General features: G+C 47.0%; 1 protein-coding gene across 1 annotated transcript; it reads right to left on the reverse strand.

Moving 5' to 3' along the window:
- Positions 1-3,065: 3,065 nt before the first annotated feature.
- LOC106863199 (L-threonine 3-dehydrogenase, mitochondrial-like) lies at positions 3,066-14,419 on the reverse strand. The gene is made up of 10 exons (XM_088162562.1): positions 14,382-14,419; positions 11,900-12,013; positions 9,465-9,666; positions 9,104-9,146; positions 7,916-7,986; positions 7,267-7,416; positions 6,783-6,955; positions 5,744-5,834; positions 5,029-5,298; positions 3,066-4,827 (listed from the first exon to the last, which is right to left on the reverse strand). The coding sequence occupies exons 3-10, from the start codon at positions 9,646-9,648 to the stop codon at positions 4,688-4,690; spliced, it is 1,122 nt and encodes a 373-aa protein (XP_088018688.1). The 5' UTR covers positions 9,649-9,666; positions 11,900-12,013; positions 14,382-14,419; the 3' UTR covers positions 3,066-4,687.
- Positions 14,420-15,004: the final 585 nt, after the last annotated feature.

Raw genomic sequence — 15,004 nt, forward strand, 5'->3', positions numbered from 1 at the left:
TCCTTCCCCAGCAGTGCTGCTTGCCCCAAGAACATCCCAAATTTGTGTAATTTCTGCATCTTCTGTGCCCAGAGCACAGCAACCTCCACCACCTCAGCTCCAGCCTCCCAGCTAAACCAGCACCAGCTGTTTAATGGCTTCTGGGGAGAGGACAAGTTAAGCCTTAAATTAAACTTTCCACTTCAACAGGCACCTCAGCAGGGTGGAGACCCCTGCCCTGGGCAGACAAGTAAAGCTGTGTCAGGCTCCAAGTGTCTTGGAAGAGATGGAGAGGCAGCTTTTGGTGGAGTGGCAGGTGGCTGCCATGGGTAGGGATTTGGGAACTGGCAGGAGAGTGGCACAATCCTCCAGCCCAGCAAATACCTAATCCCCAGCCATGGAAAAAAAAAATCATTAAAAAGCATCAGCCAGAGCCATGAGTGGAATCTTCTTGGCAGCAATGGAACAGTGTTGGAAGAGCATCCAGGCTTTGAGCTCAGTGTGAGTGGCTCTGCTGCCACTGCATCATCATCATCATCATCACCATCATCATTCCCTTAAAGTTACAAGGATTAGAAAGGTAAGGATTTATCCTAAACCTCCTGTGAGAGTCTCTCAGCATCACAAGAGTCCAGGAAGAAGAGCTTTAAAAATGCACCAAATCTGGGGACTTTTGGGCTGTGTTGGGTCAAAGGGGATGAAATCTGGACTTTACTTTCTCACCTCTGACTCACCCCTTTCGCAACAGCTCTGCCAGTGATGGATCTTTAACCTGGAAATGTGGAAAGGCTCGAGAGATGAAGGACTCGTTGCATCACACAGGTGACATCACCCTGGTAGCAATGCCAGGCAGAAATGCCGTGCCAAAAAATGATCCTGGTGTCCTTGGAGCTGGGTGTGCCCTGCCAAGGACCTCCTCCTTTTTTAGGATTGGTCCAAAGCTCATCAGGGAAGTTCCTGAGGATGCATTCCCAGCCCAGTTTTCCATTCAGCTTCACATCTGCCTGTGGAAGAGTTCACAGAATCATGGAATTATGGAATGGTTTGGGTTGGAAGGGACATAAAATTATCCAGTTCCAACACCCAGCCATGGGCAGGGACACCTTCCACTATCCCACGTTGCACCAAACCCATCCAGCCTGGGATCTCAACTTCCAGGGATCCAGGGGCAGCCACAGCTTCTCTGGGCACCCTGTGCCAGGGCCTCCCCACCCTCCCAGGGAACAATTCCTTCCCAATATCCCATCCATCCCTGCCCTCTGGCAGTGGAAGCCATTCCCTGTGTCCTGTCCCTCCATGCCTTGTCCCCAGTCCCTCTCCAGCTCTCCTGGAGCCCCTTTAGGCTCTGCAAGGGGCTCTGAGCTCTCCCTGGAGCTTTCCCCAGCTCTCCCAGCCTGGCTCCAGCTGCAGCAGCTCTGGAGGCAGCACTGTCACCTCTGGCACTTGTAAAAGCCAGGCTGGGCTTGTGTCAAACAGGACTCGACAAGATCCAGAGCAAGGATCAAAGGGAAGCAGCTGGGAAGAGCTCGGTGCTGCACCCTCCGAAGCACAATGGCCACATTAGTCATTAATCTGTGGTCAAGGGGAATGTTCTCTGCACCAAAGATTCCCATCATGAGAAAGCTGAGGTGTGGGAGGAGGAAAGGCCTCGTTTCACCTGCAGGGAGGGTTTATCCATGGATTAAGGAGGCAGGGTGGGGCTGTGGGGAGTTAAGAGTGTGATCTCCTCACTCCTGCTGACCCACCACAGGTTGTGCAACAGCTGGAGGCAGGACCTGCTCAGACACAGAAACAAACACAGCAGGGCCTCACCACCCTCCCAAGGAACAATTCCTTCCCAATATCCCATCTATCCCATTCCCTGTGTCCTGTCCCTCCCTCCCTTGTCCCAAGTCCAGCTCTCCTGGAGCTCCCAGCACTGAGCAGGAACTCCAGCACTGCTCTCACCAAGGACGACAAACCCAGGATCCATCTGCAAAGGATTTTATTAAAGTAGGCATTACCCACAACTAACAATAGTTGAAAAAATACTCTGAACAACCTTTTTTGTTTTTTACTTTTTTTTTTTTTTGTCCTGAATTGGTAATTTAACAGTCACAGTGCTCAAGTGTCACGAGGGAAGTCTCTGCCCAGAAGTCAAACATCTAACAGGTAGCAAAAGGTAGATATTTTGTACCACATCAAGTTGGTTTAATACAGAAAAAAAAATGTGACATCATTACAGGACAAGTTGATGTGAAGACAGAGGGGGAAAATATACAGATCATTGGTGAGACTGAAAATGAGAATTTCAAACAGGACACAGACCTTGCAGACACATCTAGTAACATTTCCTGATTGTCACCACAGTTTCCTCCAGACCACTCTCTATTGGAACACGGTTTACTTCAGATTTAAAAAAATTTAAATTGCTTCAAGGCTGCTCCCAAATGAGGCCAGCAATCTTATGGCAGCAGAAACAAAACTGTGTTCAAAATGCCATAGGTTTGAATTGACACCTGTTCCAAGGCTTTTGTGTAATTCCACCACCAAGGACAGTGTTTCAGAAGAAAGAACATTCCTGCTCCTCCCTCTTGTTGACTCCAATTAAACTGGAGCTGGGAATGAGGGTGAGGGGACCAGACCCCAGGACTTTGAGTGATGTAAGGAAATGGAGTGAGAGCCATCAACAACTCTTTATTTTACACTTCCTGAGGGTGGAACAGAGGCACTGAGGAGTGGACAAGACACTTCAGCTCCTTTCCAGCCCAATATTTGGTGGCTCCAGGTCCCTGGGAGATAACCCAGTCTGGATCCCATCCTTTTGGGCAGGGCAGAGGACAAAGCCCAGGCAGCCTCTGCTAGCAGGGTGTGAAGGGGGGGCCGACTTCACTGGCCCACTGGGCCAAAAATTACACTTGAGCTATGGGAGAGTTACAACAGTGGCCAAAAGTTTAAAAACTTGTTCTTTCAGCAATGTAAACAATATAAAAATGTTTCAGTAACAGTCACAACTCTTGGGCTTAAATACCTGGGAAATTCCTACTTTGCACACAGATGAAAGGATAAAATAAGTACAAAACCAAAAGATACAAGTGTAACAAATGTTTCAAATAAGTGGGTTTCACCACAGAATCTTCATTGGAAGGTTACTTTTGTGAGGAAACATATTCCCTGCAGGGGAACTCCTGCACATAGAGACAAAGGTCTGCTCATGGCAGGGTTACAGAGAACACGACAGACTCAGAACCACCAAGCACCGTCACAGAAAACTGAGCAAACAAGTTGTAGGCAAAAAAAAAAAATAAAAATACTTGAATGTTTTTAGCTACACACATTACTGGAGTATACAAGAAAAAAAAAAAAAAAAAAAAGATTTCTGTAGGGAATTTCCAGTCATTTTGAAAATGAAAAATACTTTTTCTTTGAAAAAAAAAGTCCAAAGCTCCCAGAGGAGGCTGTTTCTCAGCTAGAGTAGCTGACAGCTCAGACTCACATCCATTGAAACTGGTATTTTACCTACAATGACTTTCCTGTCTCTCCAGTTTGTCATTTCCTGAAGTCTCCTAAGCAGCTTTTGAACTGACACCTCTTCCTCTCACACATCTACCAAAACTCCCTTGTTCATCCCAGAATCTCCTGTGCATGAAAGTCAATGAGCAGAACAGCTCTCAGCTGTAGCTAGAAGATGGTTTCAGCTTCTGGATCCCTCTCTGAAGGGTAAAAGGGTATGAGCTACATATAAATAGCATCTACAAACACAGTGCATGTGGAAAATGGGGTGAAACTGGAAAGATTTCCAAGGCTGATCCGACTCTACTGTAAGGCTCCATCCTCAGCCCACCTTTAAAACTTGTTCCAGGCAGTCTGACACTATGCAGGGACACCAAACAACTGGGAGAACCAAAAATACTATTAAAAACTCCAGCCAGGGGCTTGGCCTCCCTGAAATCCCACCCAAACTCACACACCCATGGAACAATTCTTCGGATTTCAGCTCTGCCTCTGAGGTTACACTGAAAGCAATGACACTTGCAGAGAACAGGACAAAGCTTTGCTTGTAAACCCTGATTTTTTTAAAGCATGATGAGAATTCAAGTTCTATTCCACTTCACATTTATAAGCAGCATCATAGGAATGCTACTCTGTATGCCCTTGGTATAGAAAAGTGTATGCTTAGACAGCACTAAAAGAGAGATATAAATAGGAGCTATAGAGCAAAGTTTGATTTCAAACTGGAATTGCAACGACCCTCTGCAATTTGGAAACATGAGACAGCTTTTCTGATGTCTCTTTTGTAAGTAAAGAGTAAAAAGGGTCTTGCTTGGTTAAACATCCTCCACCAGGAAAATGCAAAACCTATTATTAACTTTTTGGGATATGCCTGAAAGGCCAGGCTGGACAATGCTATCCCACGTTGTTTGCCAAGGAAGAGGTAGGAATGATTGGAGAGCCATCAGCCAGGAGTAAGTGCTACTTTTGGTGGTTTTCCCTAAGTGTGAAAGTTCAAGAACTCTGTGTTTGTTGTTTGTCAGCAGTGCTGTGTTTGGGGACAGCACCCAGTGCTGTTGTTTATCTAAAGGACATTCCAGCTACAGGATGCTTCTGCCCAAGTCACTACTTACTAAATTTTGTAACTGATATGCTCTAAAACTGACAAAATTAGAAACTAAAATTCAGCCATTTCTTCCTGGTCCTCTGTGGAAATCTGGAAACATCTGAAAGCATTTCAGTTAGCTTGGGCAATCCTAGAGTCAGACCCAAGGTAGCTAAACATCGTGGTCACCAGCTCGGGGAGGTCATAATCGTGTTTCCAACCCCAGTCCCTGCGGGCGTTGCTGTCATCGAAGTTCATGGGCCAGCTGTCAGCTGCAGGAAAAAGAACCAAGAAAGGTGAGGTTTAGGAAAAATCTCTTTGAACTTTAAGATGTTTCATCACTACTAAATCTGAATTTTGAACCATAAGACTTGAACTGCACAGGAGCAATTTGTCAGTTCTTAAAAAGGAAAGGGACTTTATTTTGTCCCTGATGATGTTTTTTCCTACCTACTGCCAGAGAAGATACTAACCTATGGCCTGCCTGACTTGATCCACGTTGTAGGTCACCTGGAGCTCAGGGACATACTTCTGCACCTCCTGGGCCAGGTCCTCAGGAGTGAAGCTCATGGCATTGATGTTGTAGGTCCTCATGGTCAGGGCTTCTGCAGGAGCCTCCATGATTTCCAGCGTGGCCTTCAGGCAGTCATCGATGTACATCATGGGCAGCCGGGTGTCTGGCCTCAGGTAACACTTGAATTTGCCAGACTTTATGGCATCATGGAAAATCTGGACAGCATAATCTGGGGAAGAGAATAATGGATGTGTATGATTTGTGTTGTGCACTTCATGACAGTCAAACCTCAGACCAACCCCAAAGTGTCCTGTCTCAAATCTGGCAGCAGGACTGTGTGATATTCATTATGAAATCACAAATTGGTTTGGGTTGGAAGGGAATTTAAAGATCATCCAGTTCCAATCCCCTGCCATAGGAAGGGATGCCACTCACTATCCCAGGTTGTTCCAAGTCCCCCAGCCTGGCCTTGGACACTTCCAGGGATCCAGGGGCAGCCACAGCTTCTCTGGGCACCCTGTACCAGACCTCACCACCTCCACAGGGAACAATTCCTTCCCAATATCCCATCCATCCCTGCCCTCTGGCAGTGGGAAGCCATTCCCTGTGTCCTGTCATTCCATGTAATTGTGAAAAATCCTCCCCAGCCCTCCTGTCATGCACCAGCCACTCACCAGTTGTTCCCCCCCCGGGCTGGGAATCAGCAGAGATAATCCCTGGATACCTGAGGCAGCGGAAGTCCAGGCCATAGCGGTAGTGGTAGTACTGGGGAGAAACACAGAGTTACACACCAGGAGCTGGTCACACACCCATTGATTTCACAGGAAAAATCTGACACAGGATGAACCTTCAGCTGTCCCAGGACAGGGATGAAAGGAAAGGAATTATTGAACAACTCCTATCCCCTGCTTGGCTGCTGTTCTCCCTGCTTGCCCTTTTTCAGCTCACATCCATATCAGTAAATATGGATCTTTTGATATGGATTGTCATGTTACCCATGTAGGGTCTACAATGTTCAGAAACTGAACACTCCCAAGTTTGTGAGACTTTCCACGATAATACAGTCCTCAGACCAATGTGAGGAAACTGTATAAAGATACCAGCTTTAAAAATGTTGTTTATAAATAACTATAAACCCAAAAGAGAAGTTGTGCATGTGCAGACTCACAAGGCTTTGGCTTTAAAGTCTTTTTTTGGAGAGGAGGAGCAAAAAGTCATCGTGTACCTGCTGTCACAAGGCTTTGTGCACTGTCCTTTCTGCAGTGCCATTCACATCGGTACAGAGGCCAAAGCCATAAAAACAGGGAAAGAAATGACACTGAAAGTCAGCTGTTTGCCAGTTTTCTATGCTTTGTGCTTTCCCCAACAAAACTCAAAAGATATTTGACCTTCAGAGCTGCCTCAAGCTGACGCTGAGTACTAAAGTCTGAAGGAAGGAAAAATGGAGAAAAGAATGAGTGAGGAATCTTAAAAGTGAAATTCCAATCATAGAATCATGGAATGGCTTGGGTTGGAAGAGACCTTAAAGAACATTCCAACCTCCTGCCAAGGACAGGGGCACCTTCCACTAGCCCAGGTTACTCCAAGCCCTGTCCAACCTGGCCTTGGACACTTCCATGGATGGGGCAGCCACAGCTTCTTTGAGAAATCTGTTTCAGTGAAATTCTCCCAGACCTTTTAGGAAATAAAAAAATAATAAAAAGAAAATCTTACTTCTCCCATGAGCTCAGCATGGACCTTGGAGACTCCATAGATTGTTCTTGGTCTCTGAATGCAGAGATCAGGAGTTGGATCTCGAGGAGAGGTGGGTCCAAAGGCTCCAATGGTGCTTGGAACAAAAAGCCTCAAATTATGCTCAGCTGCAATATCCAGAACATTGTGTAAACCTGGAAAAAAACCCCAAAACAACAGGATTTATTCAGATAAATATATCTGAATATTTACAGAATATTCTCAGCTGGAAGACACCCATCAAGATCATCCAGCCCAACTGCTGGCCCTGCACAGACACCCCAAAAATCCCACTCTGAGAGCATTGTCCAAACTCTCCTGGAGCTCTGGCAACCTTGAGGCCGTGCCCATTCCTTGGGGAGCCCGTTCAGTACCTGACACCCTCTGGGGAAGAACCTTTCCCTGATATCCCCCTCCCCTAAATCTCCCCTGAGCCAACTTTGAGCACTCCAAAGCCAGCACACACCAGTGATATTGACAGCCCTGGCCAAGGGCACGTTGGCCTCTCCCACGGCGCTGAGCAGGGCGCTGTAGTGGAACAGCCACGTGATGCGATTGTTCACCACGATCTCCCGCAGGTTCTTGTAGTCCAAGATATCAGCGAAGATAAAAGGACCTGGAGGAGATGGGAGCAGGGGGAAATTGGCTGTCAGGAATGGATGGGAGGAAGGTTCTGCATGAAGCTCAGGCTGTTGTTTCTACCACCTAAATACATCACTAAACAGCGATGTTGAGGGAAAATTTTAGCAGGTTTCCAGTGAAAATTAAACTACTCTATATCCACCTCATAATAAAAATTCCCTGAGCATGTAAAAACAAAGCACAAGTTTCATTTCCAGCTTCCTCCCTCTAACAGAAAAGCACCTCTTTTTACAGCAGGAAATATAGTTCCTCAAAGTGGAAAAGCAGCAGTGAAAAATGCAAAGAGAAATACTGAGGAAAAGGGAATAAGAGAAGAAACAGCATCTTGGGAAGATTTCAAAGCAAGGAGGTATTATGTAGAAGGTTTGAACAGCAGCTTGTCAGTGTAATCCACTTATCACTTTGATAATTAGTTTATGAACATCAGAGGTAAAGTCAATTTTTTTTTTCCCTGTGCTTCCCCAGTCACTTACCACTATAAAAAACATTATCTGCAGGCTTTCTAATGTCAGACAAGATCACATTGTTCTTTCCAAAGCGTTTCCTGTGTAAAAATACCCACAGGGAACAGTGAGTCCACAGCTTTCTGAGATAATCCATCAGTTGCTATTTTGTTTTGCAGGAGTGATAGCAGAGGAACAATATTTTCCACAATAAAATCAGTTACTGCACTAAACAAAAAAACACCCCAATAATCCATTAAATGTCAACACAGCATCTTAAAAAATGATAAAATATTTCTAGTAGCAGTCAAGGTCTGCATACAGATAGAGACATTTCTTAGAAAGTGAAAATATGTTGGGAAAAGACTTTCCTACCCTTTTCTTACTGGAAATTTTACCCAGGGATAATTTACTCCCATACAGACAACAAAAGCCACTGGGATTGTTGTAACTGCAGCTACTTTTATATCAACTAAGCAAATAAAAGAGAGAAATTGTGACAATGTGCTAACCAACACAAGGCTGTTGGAGAGAGCAAATCTGGGGGCATTGGAGAACATTCCGGCTTCCCATTATTTGGTTAATTTTAAAATGTATCTTAGAAATGGTAGAAAATATCCAAACTGCCACAGTGTTGAGTGCAGTGAGTCTGCTCACTTCTGGTCTTGGTTCAAATGCCCTCCAGTAAAGACTGTGAGCAAATGATAAACTGGAGCTGAGCTGGATATGGACAAGGATCAGGGAGAGCTCTTGGAGCATTCCACACTTCTTGAAAACAAATCATAAAAAAAAGGAGGTAACTGTGCTTGAGGTAGGGGAAAAGGAGAAGGAAAAAGAAGGGAAACTCTGAGGGTTCAGGCTCTGAATACTCCCATTTAACTGGGAGCAAACAACTCAGCAGACAGTCCCTTAGACAAAATCCTGCTATTTAGGGAATCATGACCAAAGGACACGCAGAAAGTACGTCAGGAACCCACAGCAAGCACAGGAGGGACAAACAAAATTATGGTGAAAATTTAATTACAGAATCATTAAGGAAAAGACCTTTAAGATGATCAAGTCCAGCCATTAACGTTATTTACAAAGCCAAGAGGCAAAAACAGCATTTGAAAAATAGGATTTCTTTTATAAACAACTTTCCAGGTAACATTTGCTCCTAGAAGTGATGGCTAAGGCTGGAATTCCTCACTCACAGCAAGCCAGGGAATGGGGACCCACCTCAGCAGCTTTGCAAGTCCCACTCCGAGCTGGCCAAGACCACCTAAGAGACAAAAATCAGAGGAAAATGAGAGGTCACAGTGCAGAATTCCATTAATATCCTTCTCACATCAAGAATTAGTATGATTTTCTCAGTGAGTCAGGAAGTTTTTATCTTAAGGAACTGGTTTTAGAAGAGTTCTGGATTTAAAATAGGAAAGTTCACATGGGACTCTGATCTTAGCACTCGGTGGGAAAGATCATCCCCAACTCCAGGATATTTGGGGCATTTTTACTTCCAGAACTGCTCTCTGGGGAGGGAGGAGAGCAGAGGGAAAGCTCAGGTGAGAAGCAGGAGCCCAGCTGTGCCAGGAATGCTGACCTGTGATTAGCACTCGGGGGTGATCCGACTCGGAGAATGTCACCGAGTGGAAGCTGGCGTCGGAAGCCACCTGGCGTGGGGACACCCCGATGGCCCTGACAGGCACGAGGGACACCCCACAGCCACAGCCAGAGCTCTGCAGCAGCTGGCTGGCAGCTCTGCCCAGGTTCCTGATGATTGGCATCTTCCCCTTTCAGGTGTGCTGCGAGGAGAGAGAGAGAGAGAGAGAAAAGGTGAGTCACGAGTGATTCAACCCCATGAAACGGCTTTTAAACCCTTTTAAACGCTCCCCCAGAAAACTCTGCAGGGATCCAGAGGAATTTGATGCCATGCGAGGGCTGGGGGATTGTGCCAAGCAAGGGCTGAAAGCAGCCTGGGATGTAACAAGAGCAGAGGTAATGTATTCCCTGGAGTGAGCTCAGAAAAACATCCACACTCCAGGAAAATGAACAGGGAGAGCACTGTAAAACTCAAATGTAAACCTTTTTTAGAACATTAGTCAAAACTGTGATTTTCAGCATAAATACAGAATAAAACAGAGCTGCTGTGATGCCACGTTTGGAGTGAAAGTTTTGCAGGCTGCTGTGAATAAGCAAAACTCCTCAGGATTGCATCAGCAAGAGCTGCTGAGCCAAGGAGGCAGCAGGAAATCTCTTGGGGAAAAAGGGAGATTTAGCCCGATTTAACACTCAGGATGGACGGTACCCAGAAAGCAAAAACAGAGGAGTGGCAGGGCTTAGCCAGGCATCAAGAAAATGTCCTAATTATTTCACATAATTATAATTTACTCTGTGCTGCATTCAAGTTTGGGGTTCTTTCTCTCCAAATCTTTCATACTGGGAAAGGAAATGCAAAATATCCCAAATAAATGATACCTGCAGCCACAACTGGTCATTTCTGTGGTGCAAATTTAATTCTCTCAAATAAAATCTTCAAGGCACAATCATTAATTTTTTTCCTTATCCCCTCTGAACAATGACCAATTCTTAACTCTTTCCTAAGGGTCTAGAATATGTAAATTCTCAGATGAAAGCATATTTCAAACTTGCCTGATGAGGTTACCCTGTCAAATCCTTTCTTGGGGCGTATATTCTAAAAAGGAGAACCAGGAAGCTCCCCACAAGAAATTGCTGCAGATGAACTCCACTTCCAGAGAAAAGCAAACTAGTGATTAATGTGGGTGTTCCTTTCTCTTCTCAGGTCACCTGACTGAGAATGTTCTGGTACTTGAGAGCGTTTTGTTATTTAAATACAGATTTGCTAAACTGCCTATTGTCTAGTAAGACAGCCTCATGAAATTGCATTATTAAAAAAACACATTTAAACTGATCAAAAAGACTTGGTCTGAGATGCCCAGAGAGGTGATGGTGAGTGTCCATCCTTGGAAATATCCAAATTCCATGTGGACACAGACCCAAGCACCAGCTCTCATGCTAATCCCTTCCTATTTCAGCATGGAAAAATAAAATCTTCCAGCACTGAGATTCACTCAGTGGTCTGTGTGACAAAAAATTTCCACTCCAAGTACCTGAAAAGGCATTTTTGAGCTCTGCAAAGTACAAACAAAAGTTGGCTGTGACTAAAACTGGTTTCCCAATGTCTGGACTGGTTTTTGCAAACACACTTGGAAACCACAAAGGCTTAAGCTGAGAATTTATTCCCAGGTCTGACTCAGAACAGTAAATGCATTTTATACAGGCACTGAAACAGCAGAGCTGATGCAAAAACCTCCACTGATGCCATTTATTTCTATTTCAAATACAAAGGGGGGAAAACCACATGTGACTGGCTACGAAAGTTGCCATAAATGCACAGATATATAAAGAAATCAATATTATGCCTTCAAAACAGTTCCACAAACAGCTGAAGTCAGCCCCATACAGTGAATAACTTGCAAAAGCAACTCAGACAGGAAAGCCCATTCTGCCAGATCCAAATTTCCCATCTTAAAAAACTTCCAGGAGTTATTAGCAGCTCTGAACACACCAAAAAATTAATTTAACTGATGTAAAATAACTTAAATTTTTATAGGCTTTCCTTTTTACTATCCCGAAGAAGAATAATTCTGTTGTGTTGGGAACTGAAGAGAAAAAAATTATCTCCACAATATATGTAGAAGAATATATGTAGCATATGTAATATATGGGGGAAGGTGTCCTTGCCCATGAAACAGGATGAGCTCTAAGGTCCCTTCCAACACAAACCATTCCATAATTCCATGATATATTTTCAAACCTCCCTCCCATATCCCCTTCTGAATAGTTTCTCAGTCCCTGATCTCATTTATCAACTCCAACTGAATATAGAAAAGCTTCAGCAAAATAAGGAAGCTTTATCCTGAAATAAAGTTATTTCCCCCATCCCACTAATTTAAACCAAAAACCAAAGCTAATTTCAAGGATTAGGCAATGGAATTTTCTCTCTCCTGTACTCACCTGGGTCTCAGCTGGTGGCAGAAGGCAGAAGCAGAGCAGAGAAGGCAATTTATAGGACACAGCCTCTTTGGAAAGCCAATCAAAACCTGACAGAGAGTAGGAGTTGTCCTACACCTTAGGAAAAAAACCAACAAAAACGTATTTGAGAACAGCAGCAGCCAGGGATGTCACTAGTCTCTCCTGCTTGATTTTGAAATGCCTGGAAGTTTGGGATAGGCAGGGAAAGGGCTCTGAAGGTGCACAAGCAGCTCCTCCAAGTCCCAGAACCAGCCAGCCTCAGGTCACGGCCGAGGGACAGAGTTTAAACTAATTAGTGGCAGTGCAAAAGATTCGTAGAAAGCAAACACGTGCTCCAATGTACAATAATCTGCCTGGGATAGCAGGAAATTTCTGGGGTTTGTAAGCGGACTAAAACATGGGGAGAGGGAAAAAAGGAAAAAAAAAAAAAGATGCATTCATAAAATGACATTTAGTGAGTGAAGTGCCAGCTGCTGATCCTCTGTGAGGTTTCCAAGGTGTTACATAAGCAGCAACACCTGCTGCTCACATAGAAGTCAAAAATGTTTATGAGAACCAGCAGTTCTTGTTAATTAGTTATTAATCACGGTGATAAGAAAGATAAGAAAGTCATGGGCTTGGTCTGGAAAGTCCCACTGCAAGCTTCAAAGAAAATGGGAGAGAAGGAGAAAAGAAAGATGAAACCAAACCCCAGAGCTCCCACAGGATTTCTGGGGCTGCACAGCTGCTGGGATGCTCCTCCAGGGAGCTAAACCAAAGAATGCAGAACTTCCTTCTTTCAAAGAAAATTAAGGGACTCTGCAGGGCACAGAATCTCACAGATTCCCAACCACATCCTCGGGAACATGGTCCACAGCAGCACACCGAGCTCCAAGTTCTCAGCTCCCAATGGGCTCCAAACCTCACAGTTTCTGCTTCAGACCTGCAGATTTGCTTAAGCATTGGGAAGCTCCTCTAATTTTCCCAACTGTATCAAGAGCTTGACAGCTCTTGATACAGAGCTTTACAGCTCTCTCTCTATCAAGAGAAAGACAGCACCTTCATCCAGAAGATGAAGCACAAGTCACTCTGCCCATGGGAAAGCCTCTCTGGTGCCCAAGTGGAAACTGCATCAGATCCCTGCATTTGGGAACACTCAGGCTGCAAGAACTAAGGGACACTCTCAGCTCAACCCCAGTGATTGCTGCCCGGACAGCTGGACAGCCCAAATGCATCACACATTCCCCTCTGGCAATTCCTCTGCTTCCGAGAGCCCCCAGGCTGGGACGCTGAGTCCCTGCCGGTGTTCCCTGGCAGGGTGGATGTGCCAGAGTGTCCAGGCTGGAGCTGTTCCCTCTGGCAGGGAGCTCGGCTGAATTAACCTTGACACACACGGCCGGCTCCTGGCCCAGGGGTGACGCACGGCCGCGGGTGAGGCCGAGCCCCTGGCGGAGCTCGCCAAGAAGAGACGTCAGCCCGAGCCGTGAGCAACCCGCTGGAAACCTGACCTCAGCCACCAAAAATAAACATTAAAAAAAAAAAAAAAAGGGAGATTACGAAGCTGCGGAACGGTGTGAAACTCCCGGAGCAGGTAAGGTAGATTAGTGCAGAACGTCCAATGTATGCTGGGCAGAGCGGGCAGGAGGGGAGGGAGGGGACTCTGCACCTCTGTCCCTCTCAGGTGAGACCAACAGCAGTGGGGCTGCTGGAGAGAGTCCAGAGGAGGCCATGGAGGTGCTCCAAGGGCTGGAGCCAGGCTGGGAGAGCTGGGGGGAATCCCCTGGAGAAGAGAAGGTTCCAAGGAGACCTCAGAGCCCCTTCCAGTGCCTAAAGGAGCTTCAAAAGAGCTGGAGAGGGACTTGGGACAATGAATGGAGGGACAGGACAAGGGATAGTGGCTTTAAACATTAAAAAAAAAAATAGGTTTAGATGAGATATTGGGAAGGAATTGTTCCCTGTGAGAGTGGGGAGCCCCTGGCATAGGGTGCCCAGAAGAAGCTGTGGCTGCCCCTGGATCCCTGGAAGTGTCCAAGGCCAGGTTGGATGGGGCTTGGAGCAGCCTGGGATAGCGGAAGGTGTCCCTGCCCATGGCAGGGGGTGGAACTGGATGATTTTTAAAGTCCCTTCCAAGCCAAACCATTCCCCGATTCCCTGGCACTACACCCGGCACAGTCTCCGCTGATGAAGCCACGGGACCGGTGCGGGTGATGGGCACGAACAAAACCCGCCCGCTCCCAGTGAGTCTGCGGAGAGACACAAAAGTGCCACGAGCACCGAACAGCCGTCCCCACCCCGGTCCCGTCCCCGAAGTGTCCCCAAAGGACGGGACCGCGCGGTGCCGGGGGAAGCCGCCCCTCCCCCACCTCATTCATTCGGTCGCGCCGGGAGCGGGGCAGCCCCGCGATCCCAAATCCCCAAAACCAATCCCGCAAAGCAGCTCTGTCCCGCAGCCCCCCTGCTCTGCCCGCTCCGCTCCGGCTCTTACCCCGCTGCCGCCGCCGCCGCCGCCCCGTCCCTCAGCCGGGGCCGCTCGCGCCGGGGCCTGATGTCAGCGGCGGCCGCCCTAGGGATTGGGCGGTGACGTCACACCGCCGTGACGTCACGCGCCGTGAGGGGCGGCGGGGCCGGGCGGGGCGCGGGGGCCCCTCAGGAGCTGAGGGCGGGCGGGGCCCGGCTATGGGGACACCGCGACATGGAGTGGTCTGAGGGACAAAGGGCATTAAAGCTCAGCCCATCCCACCCCCTGCCATGGGCACGGACACCTCCCGCTATCCCAGGTTGCTCCGACCCCTGTCAGACCTGGCCTGGAACACTTCCAGGGATCCAGGGGCAGCCACAGCTTCTCTGGGCACCCTGTGCCAGGGCCTTCCCACCCTCCCAGGGAACAATTCCTTCCCAATATCCCATCCATCCCTGCCCTTTAGCAGTGGGAAGCCATTCTTCCTCTTCCTGTCACTCCATGCTCTTGTCCCAAGTCACTCTCCAGCTCTCTGGTCAGCATTCATCGGCCAAGCTGTAGTACAACAACACAGCACTGGTCACAGAATCCCCAAATCCCAGAAGCCCTAATTCCCAGAGTCCCAGGATGGATCCGGTTGGAAAGGACCA

Source organism: Sturnus vulgaris, chromosome 3, assembly GCF_052056855.1.
Source record: "Sturnus vulgaris isolate bStuVul1 chromosome 3, bStuVul1.hap1, whole genome shotgun sequence".
In the NCBI taxonomy this organism is placed as follows: Eukaryota; Metazoa; Chordata; class Aves; order Passeriformes; family Sturnidae; genus Sturnus; species Sturnus vulgaris.

Bases quoted from the DNA above. Each gene is read 5' to 3' on its own strand.
- LOC106863199 (XM_088162562.1), bottom strand. From the start codon at position 9,648: ATGCCAATCATCAGGAACCTGGGCAGAGCTGCCAGCCAGCTGCTGCAG. The intron at 7,417-7,915 runs GTAAGTGACTGG...CATCTCCTCCAG, and splicing joins AGATAATGTTTTTTATAGTG to GTCCTTTTATCTTCGCTGAT. The intron at 5,299-5,743 runs GTGAGTGGCTGG...TCTCTTCCCCAG, and splicing joins GCCCGGGGGGGGAACAACTG to ATTATGCTGTCCAGATTTTC.